The 15626-nt window shown below is 39.3% G+C and overlaps 1 protein-coding gene across 1 annotated transcript in view; it reads right to left on the bottom strand.

The window, feature by feature from the left end:
- syt6a (synaptotagmin VIa) overlaps nt 1-13875 on the bottom strand; it is a 64744-nt gene extending 50869 nt beyond the window's left edge. The window contains exon 1 of the mRNA XM_088407651.1: nt 13719-13875. Within this exon, the coding sequence (XP_088263777.1) occupies nt 13719-13875 (157 nt within the window). The remainder of the gene's footprint in view (nt 1-13718) is intronic.
- Between the last annotated feature and the right edge of the window lie 1751 nt (nt 13876-15626).

Raw genomic sequence — 15626 nt, 5'->3', positions numbered from 1 at the left:
CTTGATTACAGTTTATAGTTTTTACTTGAAAAAAAAAAAGACAGACTGACGATGACAGGGTGGGGGGTCACCCACGACTGACAGATTGACAAAAATATGTATAATACCCTCCTCTGGTAGTTTGTTCATTGGGGAAATGAATAGAGAACAATCTCTGGTGTTTTTTGTGCTCAGCTGTAGTCATTGTTATTTACAGAGCAACATCTGACAGGGAACTAATTAAGATGAATTAATTTTCCTTGCTTAGACAATTTATAACGGAATATTTATCTTGCATTGAAAAGATAAATGAGATATTCAAATTAGATTGCATGCAACTTGCGTTGAATAATGTATTAAGGCTTGCTGCATGTCCAAGTGTGTAAATTGTGATAATTAATACTTGTCTGAAAAATTACCTAACATTGTATCCTCTGGTGATGCGATTTCAAGAGATTGAAGGTTGTAGGTCGAAGAGGTCAGGGATGAAGTTAAATGTGAGGTTTGACTGGCGTTAGATAGTGTGACATTGTGGACATTAAAGGAGGAAGGGTGAGCATGAAAGAGGAAGAATGACATGCAGTAAAGACAAATTAAGAACGTCAATCAAGAGAAAAAAGATCATCACCAATTTAAAAAAAAAAAAACAACCACTTGAATGTTGTTTTATTAGTGCGCAGTTAATAGCTTGAACTTCATTTTCATGCAAAACTGTGTGAACGTGATTGATTTCAGACCAGCACTGTGTTGTCACAGGGGTAACTGCTCACTCTGGGAACCAACGATTATTAAGTTGGTATAGCGTTTTCGTGAATAGGCTTCCAGAAAAAAAAACTTCAAAATAAAAGCGTAGCAATGCCAATGGTGCCGTGGACATCGGCAGGTGGGAGGAGTAGCAGCGAACGACAAAGTTCCACACTCTGATCTCACAACAGTCTTCACTTGGGTAAAGAAAGCTTGGGTTAATATCCCAAATAAAATGATAAGCAAATTATTTCCCAGGACCTCGATTTCAAAACAATTGGACAGGCCCGAAGATGAATAACCATGGAAGAGTAACGAGGATGTTTGAACGAGTGACAAGTAGAAAGAAGAGACGTCCGGGAGTTAAATGGGAGGAGCTATTCGGCACGTCAGATGGTGATGATGACTTTTGGGGCTTTTTGACTAATCAATATTCTGCTCTGTCAAAAAATAAAGCATTGAAACTACCAGTTGTTTTATTGTAGCAACGTTCAGCATTTGCATCTAAGTGCATGTGTACATTGCTTTGCAGTTTTGTCTCGCTATATACAACGTAAAATTGCTTTTAACAGTACTGTAATGTTGTCATTCTATGAACACACACTATGTGTTTTAATTGGATAACTATGATCTATGTACCCACTAAAGTCAGGGGTATTAAAAAAAGGAGGGGGTCGACTTATAAGCAAGGTAGACCTGTACTTTAATATTATTGGTTCAATGAATGTCAGGCACCCACACCTTGCCAATTCTGGCCCTCTTTCAAAAAGGATCAGACACCCCTACTATAAAGTATGTAAGTTTTTCATGATCAGCATCTGACTCAAGTTATTATTTGACCAAGAAGAAAACCATTCATACATTTACCACTAATGCTGATAAGAGTAACCAACATCTACGTAAACCAACTGAATTTGGACCATACTAATGACTAGTTACTCACAAAGCGCCCATAAATAACCATTCACACTTACATTGACAATTTAGCGTCTTTAGCCAACCTATGATTTTTGAATGCGGAAAACCCGTAAATGCCATTTCACTTCCATAGCACTCCTAACTTAGGTATTTATGCCGCTTTACTGAGTGATCATTTACTGATGACCCAGGATCAGGGGCAACTGGGAGTTGGGCGTCTTGCTCAAGGACACCTAAACATGGTTGCAATGGTAAAGGCGATAAAGCCCACGGCCTCTCAGTTTTGGAATCGACCACACTACCCCTTGTCATGCCGGTCTCAAATGAATTCAGTACATGGGTAAAATTCACATACGCATTACTCAGTGATTTGAACACGCAACCTGGAAGAAAGTAGCTGTTGAAGGATCCAAAATGTGAATGAAGAAAAACAGCATTCCTGGTTATCCAAAGCTAACTTTACACCAGGGTGCGGGTTAATATTAGGGCTTAAAGAGGAAGTCAAGTCAAAAATGTTCTTTAAAGCCTGTTCCATGCGTCCCTGTTTATCTAAACAATTAATATTGTATCTGGGGAAAAGTCATTAAAGCATTAAAGCAAAATCCAGCCATTTTTACTTATCTTAGATAGTAGCTATTTTGTCACTTGCTGTCGTCTAAAAATGTGATCACGGTTGCGCTGGGCTCGACTAGCAAAGGTCACATGATCAAACTCAACAACAAAAAGTTGAAAAGTACAACTGTTAACATAGCATTCCAACGATTAGTTGTTGATGTTTTGTGAGGAGGGTCCTCGAAAATCTTTTTGAAGACGACGAAGTGCATCAGGCAGACCTTTTCGACCAGAAAATATATAAGGTCATGCCATCAGTTTTTATCAGCTCAGGTGATATCCTTTTAGCCCATCAAAGGGCTAAATGTCACATCAAACCAACAACTTTAGTTTTCCAGTCCTGGGTAAACATGAAGGGCTTTTGAGAGAGGCAATCGTTTCTTGGTGTGTTTCAATGAACAGCAATTACTCACTGGCACCCTGGAAAACATGCCACCCTGCTGACAAACGTAAGCTTTTAAATCTACATGAGCGCTTACTTTACTTAGCCCTCAGGTCCGTTGTCATGAAGCCCTTATTCAATTTGTCCCTGCATCTTGTGGGTCATGTTTCCTCAGGGGACTGTTAATGGCAGGACAAGTGAAAACTATTGGAAGAAGCCAAAGATTCCAGGAAATGGGAAGAGGTTCGATCCAAAGTGATAAAGCGCCATAAGCACCTCATGTTGCAGGGCAGTGGCTTTCAACCTTTTTTCAATCATATACCTCTGAAATATTTTTCAGCCCGGTACCCCCTAACCAGCACAATACATTTTGGATCTGAAAAAAAACAAACAAACAAAAATGGATAGATGGATGGATGTTCCAATTTATTTGCTCTTAGTTTGAAATGAAGAATGTATTTCCTGTCATGCAATTACAAAACATTACATTTGTGTTTTGGAGTTTTGAAGAATTGTGTTAAAAAGTGGCTTCACTTTGACAACCACTGATAAAGGGAACCACGGGGCTGTGGTTCAAGTCCAACAAGACACCTACTGATCGTCTGTTGCATACATACATTGTGACAATCTACAGAAAATAATGACATTCATGTTATGCATGTATGTGAATGAACACAGAGTTGCAAAATTGCAAGGTAAATGAAAGTGGTACTGTGGCGCTGAACATTTGTCAACAATAGAAGCAACAATGAAACATTCCATATTTCAGTTAAAACAAGCCAGGCTTAGTTGCAAACTTTACTTTATCCAAACAATTTCTAATATGGCTTTCTTTTTTTTCAGGGTCATTAGGAGTTTAAGCTGCTGGCAAAAGGACAACTACACCAAAGATGGGCCAACTGTCAGTTTGTGTGACTGTGTGTGACTCTGTCTAATTAAGATACAAAGTTTTTAGCGACAGCCTACCCCCTCATTATCCCTAAAGTGTCAGCACCCTATACACTTGAATTCTCCTCATCATGTTTTACACTATATCAGTAATTCAGTTTGACTGATGCATGCTCACATTGAAAAGCATTTCCAGTTTCATGGACAAGCACCTCATTAAAAATACACACTGTTGCAAAGATTTGTTTGGGGGTTTTTTCTGCACAGGAGTCATACTTGTTGACATATTCTGGAATTTTAACCCTTCTTCAGATAGCTAATAGAAAGACAAAGGAAGTCGTCAGTAACTATGTCATAGGTAAGAACCATATTTCAAAGCTTGAGTAAAAGGCTGAGGGGGTAGAACCATGATTTCTGCCAAATAAAGGAAGGCAATAACAAAGTTGCAGACTGCACTAAAGTCTTGGACCACCATTACACTGGTGTATTAGCAACACCAAAAATGATCATAACAACTAGAAATCCTTGAGGTAGAGTGCACAGCAGTAATCCACAAATGAACTACAAATGTGAACACAATTGATTGAGCTTTGTGTTAGAGTTTGTCCTCATCTGTTTGTTAGTTTGAAAAATATGTGTCAATTTTTTTTATGTAGCAGATACTACTTTGAAGAAATGATATGGAAATGAAATGACTAAATACCATCTTGGAAATTAAAGTTCATATTATTTACATCTTGGCAGCTCGGTGGCGCAGTGAATAGCCTCACAGTTCAAAGGTCCCTGTTCAAATCCACCTGGCTCCGGCCTTACTGTGTGGAGTTTGCATGTTCTCCCCGAGCCCGCGTGGGTTCTGCCCGGGCACGCCGGCTTTCTCCCACTCCGCAAAAACATGCATGGCAGGTGAATTGGACATACTAAATTGTCCTTAGGTGTTTTTTTTTTTTTTGTCTTGTTCTCTTGGGTAAGCTCCTCTGTATACTGTTCTGCTCTGTAGAAGCACACAGGAACAGAAAAGTCATCTCTTGTGTTTATTAGTCATTTGCACTCAACTGTGCACAATTAGAGCCTGAAGAGTCCTCAATCAATTAAAAACAAGCATGGATCTGACCAGCCGTCCAGTGTGATGACTTGGCTTTAGCACATGGTTGATAATACTTCTCACTCTTTGGTCATTACGTCGTTCCAATTTACAAAAAATAAAATAAAACATCAAAGATCAAGATAAAAACAGAGAAATTTCGACCAAAAAATAGATAATCACTTTAATCCTTAAAATCAGTTGAATTGCTGTTTGGATATAAAAAACTAAAAGCTTTATGAGCTCATTAGTTGGGAGCAAATTTGTCACAACACCACTCACAGTTTTGCAAATATTGTCATATGAACTTTGATATTTTTTGGAGCAACAATGAAGAAATGACACTTTGCTACAAGGATAAGTGTCTGACGCCCCATGATGCTCAATGAAGTTCAGGTCTAGAGACATGCTTCACCTTATTAAACAAGGCAATGGTCTTGGAGGTGTGTTTGCAGTCATTAGCTTGTTGGAATAATGCCCTGCTCGCCGTTCCACAGGGAGGAGATCATGCTCCGCATCAGTTCCCTCAGTGAACAAGTGTCGGCAACACTAATGCAGCCTCAGAGCACGACACCTCTTCTGCATGTGACTGTAGCCAAGATGCACTTGTCTTTGTACTCCTCACACACACTTGACATCTCCTGAACCAAATTTGCTCATCTTGGTCTCATCAGACCACAAGACATGGTTCTTGTCATTCATGTCAGATGGTGTCATCTTTAGAGGAGGCCTCCTTCACGGATGACAGCCTCGCAGAGCAATTTCAAGTAGTTAACAGCATATGGCCCACTTTGACCTCAGCAGCACTGGAGATACAGTACATTTTCCATGACCTTTGAGTGTGGTGTTGAGCACGTGCACTTCAATTTTGGGGTAGGCCATTGCATGTTCTGCTCCTCATTCACACCTGAGAGGTTGTAACACTACCTGGTCACATGACACGAGGGGAAGGCAATGGCTAATTGGGTCCAGTTTGCACATTTAAACTTAATGGTGCTCTCACTTTTGTAGTACTCTGACTTTACTCCGTTTTTTTTCAGTGTTGTCCCATAAAAAGCATAATATGCATAATGATGATTTCCGTTTTTTGATTGATATTGAAATCAGGATTTAAAAAACATCATTATTAAATGATTTTACAACTAGAAAATTCATTCAATAATCCGTCCATCCATTTTCTAGGGCCGCTTATCTTCACAAGGGTCGCGGGCTTGCCACTGCCTATCTCAGTTGACTTCCGGCAGTAGGCGGAGGACACTTTGAAAATGTTGCCAGCTTATTGCTAGCAATAAACTGGCAACATTTTGTTTTTGTTTGTTTTTCTTTGAAGGATTTTGGATTTCAGTACACACTGTGAATAATTCTTTTCAATATATTATCATTTTCTCTTGAGACATTTATTACGTTGCTTGCAGTTTTGCTGCTCAAATGTGGTTACTTGCTGGTATAACATGGTTTTTGGTGTTTTGCGATCGCTTAGCAATCATTATCATTGTTTTATTTCTGATTTTATTTAATTGTATACATGTATATTATATATAACTAATACCAACTATACTATTTGGATACCTTTTTTTTTAATATGTATGTCAAATTCTGATGTTTTTACCTGGAATTTTACACGCATTAGCTAATTAACATAGGTTTGGATTGCCCGCCATATGGCGATTCGCGTTGCAATCACAACGGATCGTATCTGGAAGGGATTCATCTCATAAACCGGCCCACTGTACATAGCACACGACGGGAAAATCATGTTTGTTTTTATTTGTGGTTGTAAGTTTGTTCCTTGACAAATCCATTCACAAACCATCATGGTTTTATGCGAGCAGTAAAAATTACAGAAACGGTTAGCAAGGTAAGAGAAAATTTCTACACAAAACAAAAAACAATTTTGAGTACAAGAAATCCAAACCTATCAACTTACTTGGTACATAATAATGAACTTTTTGACCATGGATTCCAGGAAAACTGTCGACTGTATAATACATTAGTATGGAGGGTTTTTTCAGCTTCATTTGTAAAAAAAAAAAAAAAAAAAAAGGAAAAACTATGTAACTATGTAAATCATAATCGTTTTTTATGTTCCAGGTACAGGTACAGGCAGTCAGGGGTGACGCTTTTATTCATGGCTTGAAATGGCACAGTTATTCATTGCACCTGATCTAATCCTCCAGAGTTCACGTAGGAGATGACATTAAATTTGCACCTCGGAACCTCCCGGTCAATTTGAAAGTCAAGTTCAGGTGTGAGTGTAACCCAAAGACGCTCAAAGAGTGAGCAAGAGCTGAACATTTGTAATGCTACTCACACAAGCGCTTCTTTGGTATTCATACCATTGTGAACCTTTGTCTTAAGCACGTTCATGTGAAAAGAAATATGCCCAGTACATATAATTTGGTCCCACAAGAGCCACCTGACCTCTCGGACTCTGCCAAGTGTCCAATTTACAGTATTTGTGAATAACACAATCACACATGTACAATATGCCAAGGAGAATATTAAAGTTTGGAGGAGGTTACTAAATACGCTTTTTTGCAGTGCTTTGAGTGCTATATATTATACTAGATTTTTTCCATTTATAAAGTTGGCTAAAAACTCTTTACCCAATCATATTTATATTAGCTAGTGTTGTCAGATTCCCTGAAATCCTCTAGAGCCTTCAGAACAAAAAGTGAAGGCCCTGCCCACTTTGAGTGAATGGCCACAGCCTGCTCAGTTTACAGCGCTCGACTAAGCATCTTGCATGTTTTCCACCTCAGGGCAAGCTAACTAGGACTAAATAGAAAAGGCCGGCACAGAAATCAATACATGCGTGTCCTGTTAGTGGATAAGCTCTTGCGGTAGTCCAACGGCCCCATTTTGCCACAAAATGCCATGAAGTTGGACAAACACCAACCAAGATGGCAGGACGAGCAGAAGAGGTGGCTCTGGTTGCAGATGTACTTGGCACACCATTTTCATGAAGGACCTCCCAAGAAAAACGGGATTTTTGAGTGGAAGTTGGCTGACCAACATGCTTTCTAGTCTGTCCCAGCCGGTAAATCGTTTTCGCCATCATTTCCATACCAGCAACAATGACTAGTACCTAAAGCTAACAGCCTGTTGAGAACTCATCTTCGTCATTGAAGCATCTTAAAACTGATAAAACAGAAACACGAGACAGTATTCCGCATTAGCTTCCATGTCCATAGAAAAAGACTTGCTGATGGACATTAAATGCGCAAGTTAATTGCTCAACAAAGCCATTCAAGTCTTCTTGAGGAAAGAAAGAAGGATAGATTTTATTTTACTTTTGACAAGGCCCTTTGCGGCTCAACTTCAGTGAGTGCAAGCATTTTATGTGCGTTTTTAATAGGTTTTTGTCATGTTTTTTAGATATGAAATCAATAGTAACAAAAGTAAATGTCAAAAATACTAAAATTAATTGATTTTATGTGCTCTGGAAATTAAGTGTGGCTTGATTAGCCAATTTGAAGGTATATGTATATAGAATGTATATGTGTGGATTCTCAAGCTCTGGTGTCATTTTTGAGCCAAACAAATTTGTGTAGGAATAATTATGACATCACTGAAATCCCAGGGGTGAAAGATGGGCCGCCATTTTGTGTAGTAAATAATAACGCTAAGATCTTGCATTATCTGTTATCCATTTTACTGCAGCTTATATAAGTAACAGTTAATTGAGCAAACTATTATTCTTGACTTCTGATTTAAAGGCCAATTATCCAGTAGTTTGTTGTGTATACAGTATATGATAATACAATGGGATGAACACATTGATTTGGTTTTGCGGTCACAAAGGACCACTGAGCGATTGCCGTAACGACAGTGACATGTGGAAGAAATTAGTTTGACATGTTAGTTGACATTTTATTTTAAATTTTTATTCTAAAAGAGCTTGCCTTTGATAGACATGAGCATTCATTTGAAAGCTTCTCTTAACCAATAGGAATTAATTTTGTGAGTACAGCATTTAAATGATGACATTAGCATATTACTGTGAATTGTCCCTCACCATTTTACAGAGAACTTATGTTCATTTGCATTTACAAGACAAGATAAAAAACTAAAACTAAAATAAATACATAGACAATAGATAAAGCTTTCCTTGGAACTCAGCACCATAATGCAAACATGCCTCTCAGGATACAGGGAGCACACATGCGGCAGCATTAATTAAACTCAAAGATGTGTGTGTTTCTCGGACACACATTAACGTGAATGCTCATCTCTTAGCGGAGGTCTTCCCATTCATGCATGTTGCATATGCTTCAACTTCTAATTGCAACCTTGCATTGTATTTCTTTTTCTCTGTTTTGTGCAATGTAACATGGTCTGGTGCTGAATGACGGCTGGTACAGATTTTCTCGAGACCATGGTCTAATAAAGCTCAAGAGGCCAAATATTTTTGATCAAAAATAAGCACGCTCAGTCGAAGTCCACAGAGCTGATATTGGAAGTGCAATTTTTAATGAGTTTGTGTGTTGTTGTTTTTTTTTTTGAGTGTGCCAACCACCCTTTTTCCCCACTGATTAAGAAACTCCGCAAGATTTGATTCACATTTTCAAAGAGTTCAGCCACTCACTCGTATCAATATCAATATTGCACAATTGCTGTTGATTAGCTTAAGCAGCAGCAGGTGGGTGTGACCATAGCATATGACAGAAGTAATTGGTCTATAAATAGGATATCGTATTCCCTTTCAGGCACACTACAAAAAGGGGGTGGGAGGGTGTAAAATTTCAGAATCTCTAATTAGTCATTTTATGTAGTCAATTAAAAAGAAATGAGCAGAACTCTGGGAAAAGGGGAGCTGTGACTGAAAACTGTTGCCTATATACAGTAAAATGAAAAAAGTTCCCAACTAAAATGACGGTGCTGTGATGTGACTTTTTTAACGCATTTACAGTTATCTCCTCATATTCTGGATCGATTTTCATTTATTCAAAAACAACATTATTCCTCTCCTGCAATTACGATCGATGGGGCAAAAATGTGTTTTCATGCAAATTTCATGCAAATGCTGAGTATGGTTTTAGCTACCATCACAACCAGGGTCATAGCTAGTGCATGTGGCAAGCAAGTGGCTATGCATTTTTGCCAACTGAACAACCGTGCCGCTATATTTAGCGCCTTCTCCAGATATCGTTGTTTTTAATTAAATCATCCTTCCAGTCCTCCATCTACCCATCCATCCATCCATTTTCTATAGCCACTCACAAGGGTCGCAGGCACGCCGGTATATTCCAGTTGACTTTGGGCGAGTTGGTAGGGGACACCCTGGACTGGTTGCAAGCCAATTGCAGGCACACATCCAATCACACCTGAGAACAATTTCGAGTGTTTATGGAATGTGGGAGGAAGCTGGGGTGCCCAGAGGGAACCCACACAGGCTTGGGGAGAGCATGCAAACTACAGGGGTCCCTTAAGTGTGCTAATTACTGCTCCACTGGGCCGCCTGAATTAAATCACCCATCCATCCATTTTCTAGAGCCACTATCCTCATAAGCGTTGTAGGCCTACTTGAGCTTATCCCAGCTGATTTCAGGCAGTAGGTGGGGGACCCCCTGAACCGGTTGCCAGCCAATTGCAGGGCACACCGAAACGAACAATTATTTCCACCTAATCACACCTAGGGACAAATGTTCCCTTCTAAGTTGTTCAGTGATGGATTCTCTGCAGTTTTTGGACAGACGATCAGACCACTGGATGAGACCTCATGATGACTTCACTGATCAAAAAAGAGAACTGGACGTGACAGTTCAACATGAATCTTTGTCAAAAACTACAACATGAAGGGAAAAAATAGGATTTCATTGCTCAAGAGGGCCTGATAAGCAAAATGAGGTTTGACATTCAAGTGGGCTTCAGGCCCCGCAGTAATGAGACTAATCGGCAGCTCCCAAGCACGTGACCCATCGCCAAATGAGATGATGTGCGTTGGGCATCACTGGCCTACAGCATGTCAAAAGAATCAAGCTGAACCACAATTAGGTAAGGAACTGTAATAGGTCATGACTATAGTGCAGATAACTCTGCCAAAGCCCTCTTTAGATTGATATTTAAACAATACTTTTGATACTTCTCCTGACCGAGGTAACTTCACGTTATACATTGGAATAGCACTACACAATTATTTATTTGAACAACATTAAATAGGTAGCATGATAGCGTGAGACAAAGAATGTTCATCAGATGCATTTTGCAGAAGAAATGCTTGTCCTCACAAGGGTCGCAAGCTTGCTGGTGCCTATCCCAGCTGGCTTTGGGAAGTTGGTGATGTACACCCTGAACCGGTCACCAGTCAATTACAGCACACAAGAGGAACAACCATTCATGCACCCAATCACACCTAAGGACAGTTTAGTATGTCTAATACACCTGCCATGCATGTTTTTGGAGTGCCGGAGAGAACCCACGTGGGCTCGGGGAGAACATGCAAACTCCACACAGGAAGGCCAGAGGTCCCTTTAATTGTGAGGTGGACGCGCTAATCATCATCATTTATAATTATATTTTTTTCCATCTGGTTTCACATTTCTAACTATACTCAACCATTACAAATTATGCAACGTTGTCAACACTTGACAGAACTCCCACTTACTCCTTTAAGTAACAAACACTGTGTAAGATTTAGACCATTAAAGATGAAAAAATTGAATGATTATAAATTTCAAAGACTTGCAAATAAATGTGTTCTTAACGACCAACAGTATGTTTTAAAAGTAATCGTAGGTCTACCGATCGTTAAATTATATTACACGGGGGGTGGCACTCCTCCGAAGGTTGACGTGTTTGATATAACTACGGACAGCAGGAGGTGGAGTGTTTATTGCTGCATTTACCGTAATGCTCCTAAAGCTTCTACAGGCGCGTATGAGAAATTACACTTACTCCCTTTGGCAAACTTGATAAGATTTGAATTAAGTGCTTACTTGATGTAAGCCACAGTACAGCCCGCCACTGTTATGTAAACATTTGACGCAAGCAGTTGCTATTGTCCGAAAGCAGGAAAAACGCTCAAATGTGGTGTGATTGTCAGAATGTGTGTATCCAGCTTCATACTATTTAGTTGTCATGCTATTCTGCGATTACCCTGGGTATTTTGCCGGCACATACACGGTTTAGACATCCAAATTGCTGAACTTGACTGCTTAATTGCCTTAATTGGCATGTGCAGTGCACACAGTAGATCAAAATGGGACAAAGTGTTCACAGTGCACGTGATGGAAAAGTGCACATTATGGAAAATATATATGAGGTGACATCCAACGCGACATCAAAACCTATACCTCACCATCACCGCATCCACATGGCAGAAATGATTTGAATCAGCAGGAAGACATCACATACAACAGCAGCTTGGTGAAGCGTGGCACCACGACGTACCATAAAATCTCCGCTTGGAGAATGATGCAGGATGACAGCGTAGACAACCAGGAACGGCGAGGCATGCGCCAACACCGAAAAGGCAACACAGTAAAGCAGCAAGGCATCTCGGATTGCACCTGCTGACAGCATTTAACGTTCTGATTTCACATCCTGACGACAAAATGAATGCTTGTTACACCTGTGGACAATTTTGAGTGCTGGTGCTTCATGAATTTTAATTATAAGAGATGTAATGACTGAATTTAACCATGCAAACCAATTTACTAGAAAAAAATGTCTTTCGTGGGAATAATTAAATATTGTAATAGCTGTCAAATTTTGGTCCTGTTCATATGAAACCTTGATTACTAATAGAGTTATTCCATTACGTGACAAAAATGACTTGAACCAAATAATAAATGAAAGGACAGTTAAATAAAAAAAAAAAAAAGAATATTTACCACTGAGGTGGATTTGAATGAATTTGAATTTCAGGAAAAGCATGTCCCTGAAGTCATTCGTCACTCGAAAACCATTTCAGCAAGCTTCAAGAGAGATAAACTCTTGCTGTTTTGCTTTTGGAGTGGCGGGGAGACTTTTGCTTACATTTTTTTTCAAAACAATAAGCAGAATATAAAAGAGGAAAAAAAAATATAAAAAGGTAGTTCTGTGAAGTTAAGTGACTCACAAAGCTCTAAAACTCTTGTCAGCATAAATGTTGTTGGGGGGCTTTGAACTGTTTTCCAAGAGACCTTCCTGCATCTTGTTGTATTCTACTTTAGAGAATCCACTGTATATTAACAATGACATTCTAACAGATTGTTTTGCAGGTGTATGTGTATAGCAGCAGCATGGTGACATTCAATTTAAATCATTATAGCAGTGGTTTGCAAATGAGGGTATGTAAGGCATTTCAGGGGATACGTGGTAGGTAAGAACAAATCAAATTTTTATCATCTTCGACTATAAAATCTACTTTCATTCTTTTTGTTGTCACGAGATGAAAATAACTTTTTTTCTAACTAAAATCAAAGCAAATGGAACATGACACAACTTGTTGTTGAATTGTTACAGAGACTCTATTGCAAACTGTTGCATGGCTTCGTTTTTGTTACGTTTTACACGGATGCGCATCAGTGATGCAATTTTCTGGCAAACGACCCAGAACAGAAACAGATGTTACATGAGCTATCTTCTGGAGTTTCTGAATAAGTAAGATTTGATATACCGCTTCAAATGTAGCTCCACAGTTTAATAAATATGACACACACACACACACACACACACACTGTCTTGTAGTGTTTATTCTGAATTTGTATTAGGGTCACAAGTTGCAGCTGGAGTTTAGGGAGAAAAAATACAGCAGTAGCACAAGAAGAAGATGCAAATCAAAGGCAAGTTCTTGTGACTGAGGCAGACATGTACAACATTACTCCATTGTGCTGCCCATACCTGTTCCTATTAAGAAACTTAGTCCAAACTTTATTCAGTGACAGGTTCAAGACTGAGCAACATTTTAAGGTGGGGATCAGACAACTGCGATGGCTACACTGACACTGGCTTCTTAAAACACACACACACACACATACATTCAGAACCTAGGAAGAGCAAACATCAGCCAAATTAAATGCCCATTCCTTCGTATATGATGACAATCCAAGAAAGGAGTGGAAGACAAATGACATTCAACAGTCTGCCTCACTCAAGCGCAGCCATCATCAGGACCGAGTTGTTCCTTACCTCGATCCTTGTGTTTGGCCCCGCGGCCGGACAACAGGAAGAGGAAGTCCTGACACGTGTCCTGCTCCAACAGCGTGCTGTTGTGCAGGCAGAGGTCGACGATGAGGGTCACGGCTCTCTGACACAGCATGTCATACTCCGCTTGCTCCGAACTCATGCTGCTCCCAGCTGCATCGTCAGCCGTGGAGTGCGATCGTCAGAGGGCAACGAAGCATGTGCGCGCGCAAGCCCTCACCCGTACACGTGCGCAAGCACGCGTGCACACACAATAGTCTACTATGCAGATGATAAGTGATGCGCTCGTACGCATGTGTGAGTTCGTTTGTGTGGAATGTGCTTATTTACTTTCAGGAAGGGTGGTAAAAGTACAATAGACCAGTGGTGCCCAACCTTTTTTGTTTCAGACAAGTTGAGAAATATACATTCTCTTCATGACACCGACTTTTAAATACAACTTCATTGAACATAAGTTTGTAACAGGCGGTAAAGATAAAAGTGGAAAATGGGTGGGGGTTTTTTTGTCTTCATTTTAAACATTAGAGCAAATACAAACAAGTAGTGACTGATTTAGGAATGATTGAAACCCCTGAAAATTTGAATGTAAAAAAAATATATACTATAAGCGTTATATTCATGTGTTAACATCAGTGCTACTTACAAAGTTTAAGATCAAGTTAAGATGACACCGATGATTACTGCTTTAGTCAGGTGGCGGAGATTTACTAGCTGCTAAATCACTCATAATTTTTTTCAGGGCCCTTGTCTGCAGAGGAGAGACTGCAGAGATCTGATCGAGTTCACAGTTGGTCACATCTCTCTCCTGGCCAGTATCTCGACTTGGGTGTACATGTCTTTGATCTCTGAATTTCCTATTTCCTACTCCACCAACGAGGTGTGGTTCTGCCATGACAGCGGTTCGGTCTCACAAGAGCTGCAGCCTGGTACTGGTTTGCGGACCAGTGCTTGAGAACCACTGCACAAGACTATTTAAGTTGTGGAACATGCACTTGGATAGATTAAAAAAAAAAAAAAAGTAAAATAAAGAACTGATTCGAGTATTTTGCTTTGCTAAAAGTTGAAAAACAGTAGACTGTTATTTACAGTACTTGCATTTAAACTGTCAACATCATATAACAGGCCCTATCTGTTTTACAATCAAAAAAGCATCACTATTAAAACAATGCATTCCATAAATTTTGATAATGTTGTGAACCGACATAAAAAACAAGTGGGGGGAAAAAATATTTTTCCCTGCAGTTTAGAATTTTTTTTTAACACTATTACAGTTTTGGGTGTCAGGGCAGGCACAAGACATGGGGCCAATGACTTCTAAAATCAGAATAAGACAATGGAGTGTCTTCCAATCTCTTGTTTCATAAGAGTCCCTAGCTCACATTCCACCTTTTAGTTTTTACTTCAACATCTCAATAAATAAATCAGGATAGTGCTTCGTTCAGTTGTTTTATACTTCATGTCATTGTTTAAAAATGTTGGAAAAACCAATTTGCCTATTTTGTATGTAAGAAGTAGATACATGTGGGTTTTAAGATCTAGGGAAAAAGTAATCCAAAAATGCTTTAGTTAAGGAAAGACAAAAAAATCTATATACTGTAAATATATAGTGGTAACACAGTTGACTTTGTTGCACCCCGTGTGCAAATTCATTCTAATATATGCATGCAACACTCTTCATTTTGTGTTTATTCTGTGTGTACACAGAACCTCATTTGTTGACTTAATGAAACACGTTGTCCCTGGTTACACAACAAAGACTTTACTTCCTCATGTGTACAAAAAAACAACACACACCATCAAGTGCCTCAAACACAAAGGCAACCCCCACAAACCAACAACTACCCTTACTTTTGTGATTTTGACAAGGTGAACCACTTGATGTAAATGTAGCAT

The sequence above is a fragment of the Hippichthys cyanospilos genome, chromosome 2 (genome assembly GCF_059441005.1).
Source record: "Hippichthys cyanospilos isolate Australia breed blue-spotted pipefish chromosome 2, RoL_Hcya_1.0, whole genome shotgun sequence".
NCBI classification, from domain to species: Eukaryota; Metazoa; Chordata; class Actinopteri; order Syngnathiformes; family Syngnathidae; genus Hippichthys; species Hippichthys cyanospilos.
The sequence above is the reverse complement of the archived record's forward strand: the minus strand, read 5'-3'. Positions and strand labels throughout refer to the sequence as shown.